At 32.6% G+C, this 20,494-nt stretch overlaps 1 protein-coding gene across 3 annotated transcripts in view; it reads left to right on the forward strand.

The window, feature by feature from the left end:
• HMCN1 (hemicentin 1) overlaps positions 1-18,686 on the forward strand; it is a 465,183-nt gene extending 446,497 nt beyond the window's left edge. Inside the window, exons 103-107 of one of the 3 annotated variants that reach the window (XM_031937038.1) lie at positions 3,470-3,598; positions 5,284-5,637; positions 9,381-9,500; positions 14,622-14,748; positions 17,196-18,686. In XM_031937038.1, the coding sequence (XP_031792898.1) occupies positions 3,470-3,598; positions 5,284-5,637; positions 9,381-9,500; positions 14,622-14,748; positions 17,196-17,562 (1,097 nt within the window). In that variant the 3' untranslated portion in view covers positions 17,563-18,686. The remainder of the gene's footprint in view (positions 1-3,469; positions 3,599-5,283; positions 5,638-9,380; positions 9,501-14,621; positions 14,749-17,195) is intronic. The other 2 variants (XM_003767514.3, XM_031937039.1) reach the window with 2 other exon arrangements.
• The last annotated feature ends 1,808 nt before the right edge of the window (positions 18,687-20,494 follow it).

Here is a 20,494-nt window from a genome sequence, read left to right on the forward strand (position 1 = left end):
GCAAAACAGGTACCATGAAGTCTGTCTCAGGCTGGGAAACTGTGCAGCTGAGATCCCTTGAAGATAAGGGGACTCTGTTAGTTTCAAAGCCTAAGGATTCCCAAGGGGGAAAAATGTGTCTTTTGCCATTTCCTTGCTCTTCCCCTTCAGGAGGGGTAACTGCACCTTTCCCCTCCCACACCATGCCCCTTCCTGTTTCTTCTCCTCCTTTTGTGGTACTGTCATAAATATACAAACTTTTGCAAGGATTGTAAACTCTTTGGGTTCCACATGCATGTTCATCTCTCTTGTAATAAACCTGGTTTTTATTTATGTCTCATGATATTGTGACAGGCTCAGCCCCTATGATCTTGGGCAAGTCACCTAATCTCACTAGCACTTTTATTTTGCAGATGAAAAAATTATTGGATTACCCCATTCCATCTCAAAAGCTGTGATACTAAGAGCTCATGTTGGGAGAATCATTCCTAAATAAGCTCTCCCTAGAAATGAAAGCACTGATTTGTTAGAACAAAGACCAAAAATAGTATAAAGTTAGAATAAAAATGAGATCATACAGGTGTTAATTAAAACAACCCCAATCTGATATATTTAAACATGTTATTGGTTCCCCCAAATGGACTATGTAAAAAAGGAGATAGATTCATATCATCATAATTTCATATAGAAGTGTAAAAAATGTATCAAAATTGCAATAACAAGATGAGCAAAGGAACCTAAAAAGTATCTTTGGCAGTAAACATTTGATTTATCTGCCAAGATAGCTCTATGGCAGCCAAAGGCAATAGTCCTTAAGAAAATAAACTCATCTGTAAACTCATAGAAAGGATGGTGGAAGATTATAAACAGTACTGCCTCATAAAATAGAAAGTAGCAATGTAGGATAAAAGTCTAATGAAAACTTGGCAAGAGACTTAATTAAGCAAAGTCCTCCCAAATGAATTTAAAGATGAAGCTAAAAGAAGCATAACAAACAGATGAAAGATGGAAACAATTTGCAAATAATTTTTTTATAAAACTTATAAATCTTTTTTTGCTGTCAGACAGTAAATCCTATGCTTGCAATTAAGCATTTTAATTCTGAATGTGTCTTTAAGATGATAAAATGGTAGAAAAGATAATAAACATTAAAAAGCAGCTAGACTGGACCTAATACACATAGAGGAAACATGCAAAAGGAAACAGTTATATGGTTATTAAGGAATAAATTCAGAAGATATATAAAGTAATGAAAGGCAAATAAAGCATGGAAAAATACCTTCAACCCCATTAATATTTCCCAAAAATGGCCAAGAGAACGTAACCAATTAACTAGTATGACTATATTTCCATCAATATAAAAAGTTTATAAAAATAATCCAAACACACTAATGTGCATCCAAACAATAATGTTCTTATTGAGAGTATAATCAAAGAATAGTCAATATTTAGTTTTACAAGCAATCTGATCATATTTTTTGAAAACGCGAACACCGATAAGCCTATTTAGTGGTCCTCTGATCATTATTACCAGTGGAGGCTGAGACATGAAATAGGGAGAACTATGATTCCTAAAGGTTTCACCATTGTTACAGAAATGAGCACAATCCAAGTTGAAAAGGTCATCTAGATGCTTCTGTTTATAGATGACATTATGACATCCAGGTACCCCAGTTGTTAATGTTTTCCCTTCCGCATTTACAATGTATTTAATTAATATGTGTAAATGTTTCCCCTAATAGAGATGTAAGCTTCTTTAAGGCAGGGAATATTTTGTTGTCTTTGTTTCTTCAATGTCTAAAATAGTGCCTAGAACATAGTAAATCCTTAATAAATGCTTCTTGGTTGATTGATTAAACCCCTGAACACTGTAGAGTATCTTGAATAAAATCTATAACTATTCAAGACATTGACCCAGCAATCACTCTACTCTTCTCCAGATATGAGGTGATACATTCAAGATATATAAGGAAATACATCTGTTTTAGCTATGGCCAAAACAAAATTTGCTTTGCTTAACATTTGTATTTGTAATGTGAGTTTTGTTTTTTGTTTCCAAAGAGAGGAAGTAGAAAGGAGATAAAATATATTTTTATTTCAAAATAAATTCCTGGAGCAGCTGGGTGGTGCAGTGGATAGAGCACCAGCCCTGAAGTCAGGAGGACCTGACTTCAAATTTGGCCTCAGACACTTAGAATTTCCTAGCTGTGTGACCTTGGGCACTTAACGTCAATTATCTAAGCAAATAATAATAATAATAATAAATTTCATTGAGAAGAAATGGATACAAATGCCTATTTTCTAGACTATAGCATGTAGTTAAATGGAGAACTCATAGAGTTCTTCTGTCATAGACCAAAAATGAACAATGGGTTGAGTCTAGAATTGAATTCAGGAGTAAGGCAGACTGGATTGTCTTTGGAAAATTGCAAAGTTCATTTAAAGCCATCACACTTCAAGTTGAAACAAAGGCTCATATTTTAAAATCCAGTATGCCGCTAGCATTGTATGGCCAAAAGTCATGGAATACTAGTCTTCAAAGTTATAAAAATGAGTATGACTCAGAAGGCAGTTGAAAAATGCAATAGTGCATGAAAGTAGGCTCCAACATATCCCTTCCATAATGCTAAAGGGAACTGTAGAGTCCATTCATGTTATACATAAAGAAACTACAGTACACAGAGAGTAATGGACTTGTTCAAAGTCATGTAACTAGAAAATGCCTGAGACAGAGTTTGAGCCCAGATCTCTTTCCTCCAAGACCAGCATTTTATCCATTATTCTACCCTTTCCCTTTTACATAAGGAACTACAAAGAAGAATCAAACTATGAGATGTAATCAAAGAAATGTATGGTCAAAATAAGATAGGTTATGTGTTATCCATGTTCGTGTGGTAAGAGAGAGCCAAATAAATAGCCAAGTGCTCCTTGCAGTGTCAAAGGAAATGGCACATTGAATAGAAACCAGGATTATACATCTAGAACTGGAAAGAACCACCTAAAACAACCCTCTCATTTTACTGAGAAAGAAACTGTTACAAAAGTGTTTTGAGTTAGAATCTGAACCCAGATCCTCCAAATCTAAAACTAATGTTCTTTCTATTGCACCATACTGTACTTTATGAAGGATTCATAAGACATGGACAAGGATCAAACAAGAAAAGAAGGCATGGATAAGCTGCAATCAGAAACACTAGATGGAGTACTAACAGAAAGCTGTCAAAATAAAGGGAAGAGGAACCACTGTAGAAAAAAATAGAGGAGTGATTCAAAGAAATAGGAGAACAAGGGTGTTATAGTTTCCAGAAGTGAAAGAAAGAGTTTCATAAAAGTAGAGAAACATAGTAGTCAAATTAAACCGTTTTTCTGTAACCAACCTTTCTACTGTCTTAAGAAACTGAAACAATTATGTTTTAAGATGGAAAATCAGAAGTTTAGATTTTGAAAATGGAAATGTCACCACTTTTTTTTTTACCTCTTTAATTTATAGATATTGACGAATGCAAAGATGGCACTCATCAATGCAGATATAACCAGATCTGTGAAAATACAAAAGGAAGCTATCGTTGTGTGTGTCCACGAGGTTATCGGTCTCAGGGAGTTGGAAGACCCTGTATGGGTGAGTTAACAGGAAATATTATTAAATAAATAAAATTATTACTAAGACACATTCATGGTCCAGCCTGTTGCTTAAAGTTATATACACTAAAGTTTTTACAGAGACACTATCCCTTTTAAACTTGATAAATTCTCCAAACTGTATTCATTTATCTTTGAATCCTATGATCAAGGAAAACTGTGCCTGATAATTCAGAAAATTATAAGAATTCAGCCATATGAACCCAAAATTCATCAACATTTATTTCTTAATTTTCTTAGCATGATAAAGGCTAAGTTAATTTAAAGATTCTATGATACAATTTGAATAAGTTCACCTGCTTTATAGCAACACTCCAATGTTATAATAATGATGATTACTTTTTAAGGGAGTTTTAAAAGTAAATTAAAAAAAATACTTGTGATGCTTGTTTGTATTTTTTTAATCATAGTTAACAAAATGCAAATTCTAAGCAAATATACTAATAAAAAGTTACTAGATATGGCATTTGATCCTCAATACTCATAATGTAAGAATTTTTTTTAATTGCCCATAGATGCATACAATTATATACAATAAAATACACTTTGTATTTCTATAGATAGCTAGAATCAAAAGGATTCTTTCACTTATTCTCACAGTATACTAGAATCTATTGTCATGTTAATAGTTTGTAATTGTTATTCACTCGTTTCAGTTGTGTTCATCTATTTGTGACCCCATTTGGAATTTTCTTGCCAGAAATATTAAAGTGGTTTCCCATTATGTTCTCCAACTCATTTTACAGATGAAGAATTGAGTCAAAAAGTTAAGGAGCTTGCTCAGGGTCACTCAATTAAAAAGTATCTAGAGGCAAAATTTGAACTCAAGATGAGTCTTCCTGACTTCAGGCTGACTCTATACAACTGCACCATCTAGTTGCCTGTATCAATAGTTATCAATAGTTAGCAAACACAAATGTATAAGTTGAAAGTTGTGGTATAATCAACCTTTACATCTTTTTTTGAGATGTTATATCTCTTTCTGTTTGCATTGCAAAAATTTGGGAATCTCTGATCTGGAAAATAAGAGATTTTCCAACTTCTTAGGTATTGGGGATTAAAGATTGGTCAGTGAGAAGTTGAATTTATAATGCATATTATTTTCATTAACTTCCACCTGTATATAAACTCACAATTTATAAAAATGAACCAAATTTACTTATTATGAGAATTTTGAAACAACACCCTGTAACAATTTTAAATATATATCAAGACAAAGTCTTCCAGAGACAGATTAGTAGAGCTTTCATAAGGATGAAGAGAAATTATGAAAATTTATGAAAAAAATTCATGAAAATCATGAAATTCCATAAGGATTTTAGGGCATTATCATAAAAAAATATAGTTCTAATCTAACTACTTTAATTTCTCTTCATCTTGCCTCTGATAGAATGTTTAAAAAGGGGAGGGAGAAATCTTGATATATAGGAATTTTTTTGGAAGGGTTTTTAAGCAGGCCTTAATATTTTGAAGTGGTACGATTTAAAAATTTTATATAAGGTCTTTTGTTAGGAGAAAATCTGTTAGAAAAACAACGAAAATGGAAGAACCCTCTGGCATGTTTTTGTTGCAGGTGACATCATGTCCTCAGTTTCTTCCACAGACTGATATTTTGTTTCTGTGTTGTGTGTGTGTTTTTTCTTTTTTTGGATTATGTCACATAAGCAGACATTAATGAGTGTGAACAGGTGCCTAAACCTTGTGCACATCAGTGCACCAACATTGCTGGCAGCTTCAAGTGTCTCTGTCCACCTGGACAACATTTATTAGGTGATGGGAAATCTTGCGCTGGATTGGAGAGGCTACCAAATTATGGTGCCCGTTACAGTAGTTATAATCTTGCACAGTTCTCCCCTCTGAGAGACAACAATCAACCTCAACAGCATTACAGACAGTACTCAAATCGCTACAGCTCCTACTCAGAGTATAGAAACAGCAGAACATCTCTCTCCAGGACTAAAAGGAATATTAGGAAAACTTGCCCTGAAGGCTATGAGGCAAGAAATCACACATGTATAGGTAAATGTCAGTCATATCACATTGCCTTTTGTGGATTCACTTATTGGCCAATTTACAAATAAGTATATTTGAAACATATATGATAATTTGGGGTGCACTTAACCACATATGATTGCAAGTTACAGTTTTCATTTCAGAAGCTACAGAAACACTATGACATCTAAAGTGATCACAAATTTAATTTAAAGAAATTCTCTGTTTAACATTCATATAATCTAATAATTCATTGTATGTATTTCTTCTCCTATTTTGTTACTAAAAATAATTTTGAAGTGGTAAAATGAAATTCCCCCAAATTTCATTGTGTTAAATTTGTGTTGTGTTAAAATTGTGTTAAAAATACATATTTTTTTTAAAAAAAGGTATACAGACAGTATCCTAAAATGTAACACCTTTAGATAATAGCTATCTCAGAGAGATGTCAAAGCAGACCATTTTCACCAGAATAGATTCAAAAGTCAAACACTTAAGTTCTTAACAAAGTGCTTGTTATATGCCATAAAACACCTGGTTTGACTATTTTTTTATTGCTGGATTAGTTTGTAGGTCATTATTAGATAAGATGAGGGAAGGACTGAAATAAAGTTGCCTCCACCATTCTTAAATGGATTCTTTGAATAGGTTTCACAAAATTCACAAAACTGCAATTTCATTTGTTTTCAAAAGTTTGCTTTAAAATTTTAAGTCAAGATTTATGCCCTTTTTTTAATCACAGATTTAATCATCTGTGTTAAATATACTTTACAGGGAATGGGAAATATATTTTAGTTATTGGTCATTACTTCAATGACTAAAAAAATTATAAGCTAAAATGATTTGTGATTTGTGAAAATTAGATTTTTGTGGCCAAATAAAAAAGACTTCTACTCCACTGTCATTCTAGTTCTTTCTTTAATATTTAAAACTTTTGGCTATATTCTTCTCCTAAAACTTCATCCTTGTAATGTCTGTAATCTATCCAGTTACTCCACTGGCTTTTTTCTTTGTATTTCCAGAGACTCTCTTCAGGGCCTCCTTAGCAAGAAGTTCATCTTATAATTTATTTATTATATAATATTATATAATTGAATAACCAAACCATTCTTCCATCCTTGATTTTTTCCCTGAGATTGTAATTTAAAGGGTCTGTCTCATTGTCCTTCGATTTCTAAATATGCCATCTGATTGTGCATAGAAAATGCACTTATTTCTTCCCTCATGCTTCCTTCTTCTGACTCTTTACCATGGTTGTCAGTACCTTTTTCTTACCCACTGCTCATTCCTCAAATTCCATTGTGATCAGTAACTCCTCTCAACTTTTTTTTTTTTTTTTAATAAATGTAATAGAACTTCCTGTTCTATCTTAACTGATATCCTCCCTATCTAAATCTTTGCCTGGTCTATGCCAAAGGCATTGAACAACTTTTCTACTTATATCTGCCAAACCACCAAGTTTTCTTTCTTTAATTAATTTTAAAGGATATATTACTCCAAGGAACTTTGTATTTTAGATATTTCTGTTTGTACACTTACTTTCTAATCTCTCCAGGTACAGGTAATCACAGAATAGGTGCTTTACACCTAAATGTACAATATCCTAGTGAGGGATAAAACTTAGGGGATAAAGAGTGTTTTTTCTTTAACATGTGACTCAGTTTATGATTAATGGACTTTGTTGGTGAAAAGTTTCAGGGAACTATTCAAATTCAAATTATTTTACAACATTAAGCATTTTTAAAAGATTTACAGTAAAATCACAAACAGCTTTAAAACATAGTAAGAATATTTATAATAAATCCAAATGTATTTTCATTAATCTTTTAGAGAAGGCATGATTTTACCAAGCATTTGAATGAGCTTTAAGTTAAGGATCAAAATAACATCATGATATCATGTCAGAAGTGAACTAAAATTGAGGTTGGTTTTTTTTTAAACAAATTCATTCCATAGTTTAACATGAAGGATGACTACAAAATCACTTCTGTAGGCAATTCTCCCTTTATAGAAATTACATTTGAATCTACTACAACAATTTCAATCCATTCTATTGCTCTTTTAAAAATTTTTGCTTGAGGTAAATTATGAAGGGATGAAATAAAAATTAATTTCCAAATGGAAAATGAACATGTTTGTGTCAATTATTTTTAATTAATATAGATGTACTTTGTAAATATTAATGGTTTTCTTTTTGAAGTCATTGAATATTACATTTGAAAAAACAACAACAACTCTCAGCTATGAATTTTGTGGCTCATTCACAACGATTGGTTTTTCCTTTTTTTTAATCCCCTGATAGTTTTAATAGTATGATTTATTCATTTCTTTATCTCATTCTCATTCTGCCATTAGGTGATGTGTATCAGAGATAATAATTATTATGAGTCAGTCAATAAAGTTACTATTTATCAGGCCAAAGTAGAATTTATATAGCAAGAAAAATCTGAGACCAAGAAAATCGTATTTTGAAGCCCACAGTAGATTTTTTTTAATCGAGCTGTTTTAAATTATCTTTGAGTGTGAAGACAAGTAACAAAATTGATTTGTACTATTTTTCTTGAAAAATTATGGGTTTTAATGTATAGGGTTCTTAATCAAATATTTAACTTAAGATTTTATGTCTTGAGAAAATTATGTATGTGTGAATGTCTGTATTGTACTCCAATCAATCAATTAACAAGCATTTATTAAACACTTAGTATTTGCCAGGCACTATGCTAGGCATTGAGGATACCATACAAAAAATAAAATAATATCTACTTATAATAATTACATATTCTAAAGGGGCAGATAACAATTATATGTTAAGTTAATAAGTTCAAATATATACAAAGTAGTTTGTAAATAAATATAAATTTATTTATAACTTAAATAAATATAAAGTGATTTGTGAGGGAAAGCAACTAATAGTGAGGATGATCATGTAGAATATTCACATAAAGTATGGTGCCCAAGATGCATTCTGAAGAGAGGGACTCAGAAAAAGCGGTAAGGGGCAGGGGAAGGGAAAATACATTATTCCAGGTATTTGGGGTGGCCCTACAAAAGCAGAGGCAGGAAATTTATATGAGGAAGAAGGAGAAAATATCAATTTGGCTGGTTCAGATAGTATGATAGGGAAAGACAGATTGGAGATGGATTTTATTGGGTTTTAACAGCTACAGAATAGTTTGTATTTTATCTTAGAAACAATGGGAAGCCAATGGAGTTTGGTGAGTAAAGGAGTCATATGGTCTCATCTGCACTTAAAAGAACAACTTTGGCAATAGAGTGTGTTAGTGGATTGGAGTGGTGAAAGACATTCACATGCACATTTCTATGTATTGTAAACTTCAGCACATGTGTGTATTAACAGCCAAAAGTTCAAACTATAATTATAATTGCCATTACCCAACTAAACTAAACAGAAACTGAATTTTCTGGATAATGTAAGGAATTTAGCACTTCATGGGTCCTAGTGAAGTATGTGGTGTTTAGTTTTTTTTATTTTTTAACCTGCTTATTTTACCTGCAGATTATTCCATTTTGGACAGTAGCTACCATACGTACAAAAAAGAGGTCCATACAGAATACAGATTAGCCTGGAGTAAATTAATTTTTAAAAACAGATATCAATATTTTGAAATAGATTGCAATAATATTCATAAAGAAAGTTGGGGGAATGGGGATTGCATAGTAACAACTGGTTTTTAATAGTTTAGTCTGTCAGATATCCTGTTTGTATTATAGGGTTATACACTATCTTTTTTTTTTTTTTTCCTGAATAGATATTGATGAATGTGAAAACAGAGATTCTTGTCAGCATGAGTGTAAAAACACTTTTGGAAGCTATAGATGTGTCTGTCCACCAGGCTATCAGCTTATGCCAAATGGCAAGACATGTCAAGGTAAGAACATTTCTCCACATTGATTTAAAACTCAATAATTCATCTTTTGTCGTCCCTTTAAATTAAAACTGATATGTTGTAGAAGCTTATTAAATGCTTGTTCAGCTCAAGTGAACTGAAGAAGACCCCAACCAATGGGAAAAGGGAAACTTCCTAACATCTACAACTATTCAAATATTTAATGGGCTGCGTAAGAAAATGATATTCCTCCTAGGGAAGGTGAGATAAGTACTTGTTAGGGAAATTGTAAAGCGGTTTCTTGGTCAAATGCAAGTTAGACCAGATGGCCTTCCAAATGAAACCGGGATGTGCCCTAAGCTATAATGGCTGCCATTTATAATACCTTATAAGGTTTCCAAAGTGTTTTATACAATCCTGTGAGGAAGATACTCCAAGTATGATTAACATAATTTTATAGTACATGGAGGAAATTGAATCTTAAGGTTTCTTGCTAAGTGTCAAACATTTATCAAGTAGTCAAGGGAGGTGCTGAATCTAGGTTTCCTTCATTTCAAGTCCAGGATTTTTTCTATTGCACCACACTACTTGTACAGATTAAAAAGTTATTTTAGGAGTTCATTATTCTGTGTCTAAGCCATTTGTATTACTAAAATATCTATGAATGTAACTTTTTAAAACAAATCTTCCACTCATTTTCACCTAAGTGTTCTTTCTCTAAAAGGGTATTCTCTAAGGAAAAGTTAGATATTTTTCATCAGAATGGAGCTCAAGGAATTAAGACCAGAGTAGGTTAATATTTTACTTCAACAGATTTTTTGTCATGTTCCTTCTTTCATCTCATCATCCTTACAGAAACATTCACATTCCCCATTGCCATTTAGAAAATAATGAAGAGTTGATAAATGGACCTGAATGATGAAAATTCCTACCCTATGCAATCAAATATTTTATTTTTTTATTATCATAGCTTTTTTTATTTTTGCAGCATTGATCCTTGCAAAATCTTCTGTTCCAAGTTTTCCCCTCCTTTTCCCCACCGCTTCCCCCAGATGGCAGGTATATATTAAATATGTTAAAGTATATGTTAAACACAATATTTGTATACATGTCTATACAGTTATTTTGCTGCACAAAAAAAAATCGAACTTAGAAATAAAGTAAGATTAACCTGAAAAGGAAATCAAAAATGAAAGCAGACAAAAACAGAGGAATTGGAAATGCTATGTTGCTGTTCACACTTATTTCCAGAGTTCTTTCGCTGGGTGTAGCTGGTTCTCTTCATTATTGAACAAATGGAACTGATTTGGTTCATCTCATTGCAATCAAATATTTTAAAATATTTTTAATTTCATCAGTATGGGTACTTCCCCACCCAATACTATGCAGACTATGTTGCCCCCAAATCTCACAATATATTTTTCCTGAGTTATTATGAACAAAAATACATCACTTCCACTGGTATAACCTTCAAGAACCCAATACTTCCTTCCGTGCACACAGTACAGCACCATAATGGGACATTAATAATGCAAAAAAAAAAATTACATATTCTTTACATGCAGGTTGACACAGTAAAATAATAATAATAATACTTTTGCCTAATGACTTTATGCTTTAAAAGCCATAGTTTGATTAATTCTTCAAAAAACTGAACTATAAGCAGAGTATGCATTATTACATTAGTTCTACAGATAAGGAAATCAAAGCTCAGAGAATTCATAGAATTTTAGATTTGAATTGAGCCTCTTTGATCATAAAATCCGAGATCATACAGCAGTTAGTGACATGGGGTTCCTGACTCCCACCAAGTCCAAAGCCCTCCTGACTGTCTTATACCATAAGTAGACAGATTATTGAACTTATAGCAACAGGTAATAGAGATGTTGAGGGGGTGTGGCACTGGCTATGATCTTCGAACTCATTCTACAGCACCTTCCCTAAATTTAAATACAACAGAGCTGTGAAGGTACAGTTCCTTCAAGCTGTCTATCTGGTTTCTTACCCCTCTTTCTGACTCTTATACCAAGCAACCTGGTCAATACTGAAATATCTAGAGGAATTAACTGCACGGAAACAATTTGTTCAAGCTTAAATTCTATTGAGTCCTTGAGAAATAATGTTTCTTTTCTATGCCAGTTTGTTTTTTCAGTTATTCTTGTCAGTTTCATTCAGTTCAAACTATGTTTCAGATCTCAGTAATGCTTTGGAGAATGGAAAATCATGTGTAAAAATTAAAACCAGGTGGAATGTGAAATGTTTGCAATTTAAATGTGTTTTATGTTATTGTGGTTTTATAAAGATATGAGAGAAAATAATTATGCCCCTAAAAAGTCAACTATAAAAAATAACTTGGGATATTTTTATATCTCCTAAAAATGTCTAAGGTATTTATGAGGAGCAAAAGGCTGCCATTAGTTCACTCAGGCTTTTCTTATTTTTGAACATTTAGTGATATAAAATAAATTGATAATTGAAAGAAATAAATCATAATGGAACTGATATTGCATGAGGACAGATGATAGATTCAAATAGTAGGAATCTATAAGGTGAGAGCACAATCTTAAATTTTCTTAGGCATAGGGAACAGAAAACTATATTTGTCTATATCAATATTCAGTCTCACTAATTCCTAACAATTCTGAATTTATATTCTATTTATTTAATATTTTATAGTTATTAACATTGACTTAAAGCAGCAGGCTAATCTGTCCCTATATATAGAAATGATCTTTGACTTTATGAATATTTGGATTATAATGTACTCTTTATTGAAAATCCAGATGTTTCAAGAATCTTTTTCTTTACTTGAAATCTAAAAAGAACTTAATCATTTTACATTTAATCACAAGAAATTAATCATTTAAACATTATACTCTATCTATACTACGCACAATTGCCATACTGACTTTTATAAAAACACAGATCTGACTGATGTCTCCAGACACAAAAAGATCTAATTAACTTCCTTTTACCTATAATATAAAATACAAAATCTTTGGCCTGAAATTTATAATTCTCTACAATGTGTTTCCCATCTCTTTCTAGTTTTATTTATATCATTTCCCTTCCCATATTTTCCATCATAATCAAACTGGCCTAGTATCTATTTCCTTTCTGTAACTTTCCATCTCTTACTCCATGCCTTTGTACAAGTGTTCCTTCATTCTTGAAATACACTCCTTTTTCATGCTTCCTTATAGAATTCCTGGCTTCTTTAAAAGCACAACCCAGTTAATACTTTCTATATAAGATCTTTCCTAGCTCCTCCAGTAATTAACACTCTTTCCCTCTTGAAATAACATTTTCATTTTTATAGACTTTATTTAACGGCATACATGTTTTTATCTCATACATGCCTAAAATATGAGAGATTGATGTTATTTTATCCTCGTTTTAAAGATGAGGAAAGCAAAGTGAACAGAAGCTAAGTGGCTTGACCAGGTTGACATATCTAATAATATTTAAACTTAGGTCTTATTGATTTGAGCCTAGCACTCTATCCGCTAAGAAACACAAAAATATAAGTCACCAACTTCAAGAGTTTGCATTCTGAACTGATGGGCATTCTTAAAGGGATTGTGAATTATGTGCAGCAAACAACTGGTCTAGGTGTCTTTATGACTTAGCTTGTACTTGAAGCCTTTACAGTTGCTAACCCTTCATCCTTCAATGGACAGGCCTCTGGTAGTATTACTATTTATACTATCAATCATCAATCAATAAAAAGTAATCATTTCTTTCTGCCTTCTAGTCATTGTACTAGATAGTGAATACAAAGAAAAATAAAACATGGTCCTTTGGCTTCAAGGAATTCTCAGTTTCTGGAATAAACGAACTTGTTTATGATATTTAATAATGGAAATTACCACATAGGCAATTTGTACCACTACTCTTTCTACTAACTAGTTTGGTTGCAGTAGTGATAGTTGTTTTTTGTTCATTGAATTTGTTTTTGTTTTTGTTTTTTCCTTGGTAAACAAAAATGAGCACTCTAGGAAGTCTCCAAAGTCTTAAACCATACGAAAGTTCTAGTGAAATAAAATATTTTTAAAAACATTGTAAAATCAGGCTAAATATATAAGACAATCCTTGGGATCATGCCTTAGGGCATCTAATGCAAGCATATTTTTGTACTATAATTTTTCATGGTCCCATCTGGGTCAAATCTAACTAATGAAAAGCTCTGGTTATTTAGATAATGTGATTACTCTAATAGATTTCACTCTATATTTTACTGACAGTCCTATCAGGATAGCCACCAGACTTTCATACAAAAGCACATTCTCTCCTACTACTTTTTCTACTACTAAAGTTTTATTCAAATAAAGTAGGCTAGAATAGAGATTGGAATGAGGAGGTCAATTAGAAGTTACACAATCACAAAATCTTAGAGATAGCTTATTTCCTGAACTTTGCTATTGAGAATATAAATGTCCAGAAGAGGGTAAGGGATTTCTTCAAGGTCACAGAGTTATTCATAACAGAATCTGAACTAGAAATCAAGTATTTTAATTTCTAAACCATTGAGTCCTATCTCCACTTTTTGGAAGAGTTTTTCTGAAAGATTCTAGTGTTAATGTCAAATGCAGATTTTCTAGATGATAGGTTTTTGAGAGGCTAGTTCATAATAACAGCATGACTCATTACAGTCATTGAAAATTTTCTGTCCCTAAGCACCTGTCTATCCATAGTTTCAATTTAGTGAATCCAGATGTTTTTAATCCTCATTTTACAGATAAGAAATCTTAGACGTAAGACAAGGACTGAACTTTTAATTTAATTAGTATAGGGAACTTCAGGAAGAAAACTATCTCATTGATGCAGGCTACCATGTTCTTTATTAATCACAGTTAATCACAATCTAGGATCACTGAAAGTTAAATTGTCCTATATCACTGAAAACTTAAAGTGACTTGCCCAGGAATCATATAGCCAGTACTTGTTATGGAACATGAACCCAATTCCTCTGTTTCCATGTTCCTCCTACAATTCCATTCCAGTGCTCATTCAACCAGGAATGGGAGATAAATAATTTCAAAGGTAAGTGTGCCCCTATCCAGTGGTCTCAAAAGCAAGAGAACACTGTCCAGTATAATAACTAAACACAAACAACATTTCCAACCCAATATACTAATAGATGGTACTTTTTTATCTAATTAGATATTGATGAGTGCCTGGAACAGAACATTCATTGTGGACCCAATCGAATGTGTTTCAACATGAGAGGAAGCTACCAGTGTATAGACACCCCATGTCCACCCAACTATCAACGAGAGCCTGTTTCAGGGTAGGTTTAAATTTCTTATCCTAAATTTTCTTTCTCAAATCCTTTCTCTTCCAACAAATAATATCTGATAGCCTTGGTCCAACTTGTCTAGTACTAACCATTTCAAAGGGAAGCAATACTACAATCTGATCATTCTATTATTAAAAAATAGTGCGATCACATAAAAGCTGATTAAGCAAGAGCTATCACTTACTCTTGGCTGTTATTGTTTCCCACGGCAGAAAACTATCATGGCAGTTAACTTTATTGAATAATAAAACTTATTTATCCATTGAAATATTTCAGTTTCACTCATTTTGCTGCAGGGCTTTAAGTCCTTTAGGTTTAAAGAACTTAAAGGACCATTTCTATTGGAATATGGAAAGATGAGTCAATATTTCTGCATAAAAAATTCTTACTTTTTAAACTTTCCTGTTGTTTACAACATTATTCTCCTTTGGGTTTGGGATAAATAATTATTCTGTGTTCATGGCAAAGAATATAGTAAATATAGTATACCTGCGAAAACAAACATAGGAACTATAGGAACATAAGTATAAGAAACTTTTTATACAAATAAAGTCAGATCTAAAAAACTGAAGTAATATTTATTGTTCAAAGATAGGTAAAACCAATATTATTTTTAAAAATACAGTTTTTACCTAACTTATCTATTAATTTAATGCCATCCCAAATAAATCACTAAAAATTATCTTTACTGAGTTAGAAAAAATAATACTTAAATTTTCATTTGGAAGAACAAAAGATTGGGGGGGAAAAGATATAAAGGAAATGGATTCAGTAGTATTAAACCTTAAATTATAAAGTGAAAGAATTTTGAAGTGTAAAATGGATAATTCTGATTACTATAAATTCAATTTTTCTTGTATGAATAAAATCTATGTAGCCAAGAATATAAGAAATGCACAAAATTGGAGGGGGACTTTTTTGAGGCAATTGGGGTTAAGTGACTTGGCCCAAGTCACACAGCTAGGAAGTGTTAAGTGTCTGAGACCAGATTTGAACTCAGGTGCTCCTGACTTCAAGGCTAATGCTCTATCTACTGTGCTATCTAGCTACCCCCTGGGGGAAAATTTTTAATAGACAATCTCTCAGATAGGATGTGATTAGGTTGGAATGCTAGTGTGATGTAAGAAATGATGAGCTGGTTGATTTAGAAAAATATGAAAAAAATTGGACCTAAAAAGATGCTGTCCACTTTCAGAGAATAAGATAACAAGTGAAAATAAACATAACAGGGTTTGTGTGTGTGTATGTTTCTAGAGACCATTGTATATGTATACACACACTCACTCTCTCTATCTCTTTCTCATACACACACACACACACACACACACACACACACACAACTGTGCTTAAATGTAATCTACTTTAGGGTGAGATGGATAAAGGGAGGGGAGAAAAAGTTAAAAGTGCACAACAGAGAAGTAAGCCAACAAGGAAACAAAGAAAAATTGATCAGCTTTGAAAACAACATGTAATATTCATTTTATAGGCTTTCTTGAAATGGAAATTTATTGTTTTATATTGAGTTACTCTCTTATATTCTACTGAATACGTGGAAATGTTTCCCTTTCTCACTTTGTATTTAAGTTTAAAATAAATTTTTAATTTACCCCCAAAAAAAGAAATGCAAATGATCCTATTTTTTTTCATTCTCTTTAGCAATATGTGGTACAAGGGTTTTTAACTTGGGGGTCTATGAACTTTGGGAAAAAATTAAATAACTTTATTTCTATATAATTGGTTTGCTTTGAATCTCATAACTTTCATTGACTTTACAATATTATTCTCTGTAGTGTCTATAGGCTTTACCAGATTTCCAAAGAGTTCCATGACAACAAAATGATTAGCAAAGCTATAGTGTCAGTGCCTTTTTACTCAGGGAGTTTTGAGTATTAATATGTCTTATAGTTAAAGGCAAACTTATGTCCGTGTATGGTCTATCCCTTCCCCCCCCCCAAAAAAAGTGTTTCTTGCATGCATGAATACACTGTATCTTTATTAAATACACAAGATATCCAAAGAAATGGAGACTTTCTTGGACACAACATTAGGGCAGTAATCATCTAGTTTAGGCAATTATTCCTACACTGTCATCTATAGGAAGATCAAATGGCTAAAGACAGCATAGAGAAACACACATCATGTAATACCAGCCCAATATTTAGAAGAAGCTGTTGTAGTAGTTGCACCCCTTGTTTGTGCACATTGAATATGGCTTCAAATTCCAATGAAAATGAGGGTTAATCCACTTTAAACAAACTTTTATACTCAGCATTTATCTAGAGCCAAGAATTTAGAACTTTGATTAGACCTCATTATTCTGTAATCATACAGCATGTTTATAAAGCCTCCAAATTGTCACGCATGAGAATTACCTGCACAATACTTTCTCCTAATTCAGAGACAAATAACTGCTTGTATTATATGTTTATCATCTCCAGGTTCTGTCTTAAAAATTGTCCACCCAATGATTTGGAATGTGCCTTAAGCCCCTACGCATTGGAATACAAACTTGTCTCCCTCCCGTTTGGAATAGCCGCCAATCAAGATTTAATCCGGCTGGTTGCATACACACAGGATGGAGTGATGCATCCCAGGACGACATTCCTCATGGTGGATGAGGACCAGATAGTCCCTTTTGCCCTCAGGGATGAAAACTTGAAAGGTGTTGTATATACCACTCGCCCACTGCGAGAAGCAGAGACTTACCGGATGAGGGTTAGAGCCTTGTCCTACAGTGCCAATGGGACCATTGAATATCAGACAACATTCATTGTTTATATAGCTGTATCTGCCTATCCATATTAACGCATGTAGCTTAACAGTGTTCATAGTGGAAATACCTGCCCCTTCCACATTGACCTTCCCCTCTCTTTCTAAACAGTTGTAAACTTTGCAACTTGAAAATGGTGCTACGCTCCTTCTTGTGCCTGCCTCGGCATTGCTGAGTTGTTTCCAGTATTCCGTTGATTGGGGGGAGGTGTGTGTGTGTGTTTGCATGTGTGTATGTGTACGTGTGTGTGTGTGTGTGTGTGTGTGTGTGTGTGTGTGTTTAAGGAAGTTTGGAAGAAACTATATTATTTGCTTTATTTATTACACTGGAGCAGTAACTTTCTGAAGATTGTTCTGAACACCCAACAGTGCGCATCAGGGGATATTTGACATAGTAGTTTAGTATTCTGAACTGTTATTACAACCATGTTTCTCCTTTGCAAATGTTAATTAAAGGCCTTTTTTTGTTATTTGGCCATATTTAGAATGATGAAGCTGGTTACCAAATAATCTACTCAATACTTATAACTTAAGATCATGGCTTTTCTTCCTATTTATACTCTATAATAGGACTTATACATATACTTTCATTTCCAAAAAAAAATTTTTTTAAAAAGACATACTACTTACTTCAAAAAAGAACATAACTCCTAGAAGGATTACTCTGTCCCAAATGATGTTCATCTGTTTTACTTAACCTTCTAAATATGGATCTTTCAGTGATTATGTGAACTCAGCTGAACCATTTGTGGATTGTAACCAAAACCATGAGTTCTTCCTCAGAGAATATTTTATGGCATGGATCTGAAATGTTAATATTTTGACATAATCTTTCCATTCATTTAATGCCACAACTTTTACATTCCAATATTCTTTATACACCTGGGCAGTTAAAAAGATTTTTTTTAAGAAACTAATGGAACCGTTTTCCTCCAAACTCCAGTAAGTTTGATTTAGCATAACATTCAACGTCAAAACACTGTACAAGGCGGTGACAGACTCTGGAAGTAATTTGCCAAGATGTATTCTATTTTTAACAAATGTATATATGTTACTTTTATGTGTATTTTCTATGCAATATCTCAGTGGATTGTTTTATTAAAATACTGTACCAAAAAGTGTTATGCCAAAACAATCAAAATAAAAATTCACATCCCTTTTATTAAGATTTTTGTGAGATCCTAAATTTTTAATTAATGTAATCAGAATTATATGTTTCCTTCTTTTCCTTCAAGTGAATTGAATAACCTGTCCAAAAAGAGATATAAAGTTATTTACAAGATGTAAAAGATATAAAGAGATAGTGTACGAGTGCATTGCAAACTCACACAGACTCAAAGCACATAGAGATCTTGAAACAGAACCTGATCCAGGACCTTGTATTCAGACATGTAATGGTATGAAACAATGGTCAGCTTTTTCAAGTATGAGCTTTAATATTTAAAAAAAGTTATCTTACTCCCCCATGATAGTTGTACCATTACTAAAGAAGGGAATGGGGGAATGCTATTATTTTAATGATGAAATAGCAAAGGGAACTCACATAAGGATTTATTAAGTGTTTACTATATATCAGGGACTGTGCTAAACATTGTACCAAGCCCTCATTTGTTTCTTTGCTTGTGGATAGGCATAGCCAATATAATAAAAATGACAATTATTTTTCTTGGTTTCCCAATTGGTCAGGAAGAAGTGGAAGGGTAGGAAGGAGGAAAGAATGTGGACCTAAAAATAAATAACATTGAATAAAAAAGGGTTTTTTTTTTTAGTTTATGATAGAAAAAAACTTAAATATACACTCATATATTTCTATGTAGCATGCATATATGGATATACAAAATAAATACAAAGTAGTATGAGATAAAATTTCATATCCCTTGAGGAGATATGAAAAGTTTCATGTAGAAAGTAGTCTTTCATTTGCATCTTACATAGGTAAGAAAGGTCATGTAAGATGGCCAGTACACACTTGCTGAGATGGAAGAAGCCAGAGCAAATCAGTTTAGCTGGATGAAAGAGTATAACCGGAAAAAATAAATCAAATGAGACTAGAAAGATAAGTGGGGGCAAGATTGTGAAGGGCTTTAAAAGCTAGAGAGAATTTATATTTTATCATAGAAGCAATAGGGAATCACTGGAGTTGATCAAGAGGTAAGTAATCTGTTCAGATCTACACTTAAAGAAAATTACTTTGATACTAGTGTATACTGGAAAAGGAAAGGAATAAGAAAAACAGACCAAAACAGGAAGCTTTTTCAATTATCTAAGAGTCATAATTATCTATATTTGAGAAGGGGTTTAATTTCATTAGAAATTGTAGAGGCAGAAAAAGTAGTATTTGGGTACTGGTTAGATATAGGTCATAAGATGAGTCACAAATAACCAAGTTTACAACTCTGGAATACTAAAAATAGGGTGATATTTTCAATAGAAATAGGGAAATTTGGAAGAGAAGTAATTTGGAGGTAAAGACAATGAGGTATGTTTTTTTCTGTTTTTTTTTTTTAACATGTTGAATGTAAGATGTCTTCAGAATATACTATTTAAATGCCTATTAGGCAGTTGGCAATGAAGAATTGAGGCTCAGGAAAGACTAAATAGGACTGGAGATAGAGATTTAGGAATCACCAGCATATGAATGAAAAATTAAGCCCTTGAGAGATGATGTAATCACCAAGAGATATAGCATAAAGAGAAAAGTAAAATTTTTAGATCAAAATCTTAGTTTATATCCATAACCAGTATCTATTATTTTAATGATGAAATAGCAAAGGGAACTCACATATAGCATACAAGCAGTTAAATTTACATTTAAAGATGGTCTAAAAGTTATGAAGCACTCTAAAAGGGAGCAGTAAGACAAGTATGAGGAAAGCCAAAGGAAAATAGTGTCATAAAAGCCCAAAAATGAGAGTATGATCAACAGTAGCAAATTCAGTAGGCAGTTTCCAGAAGGATGAAGACTGAA

Source organism: Sarcophilus harrisii, chromosome 4 (assembly GCF_902635505.1).
Source record: "Sarcophilus harrisii chromosome 4, mSarHar1.11, whole genome shotgun sequence".
NCBI lineage: Eukaryota > Metazoa > Chordata > Mammalia > Dasyuromorphia > Dasyuridae > Sarcophilus > Sarcophilus harrisii.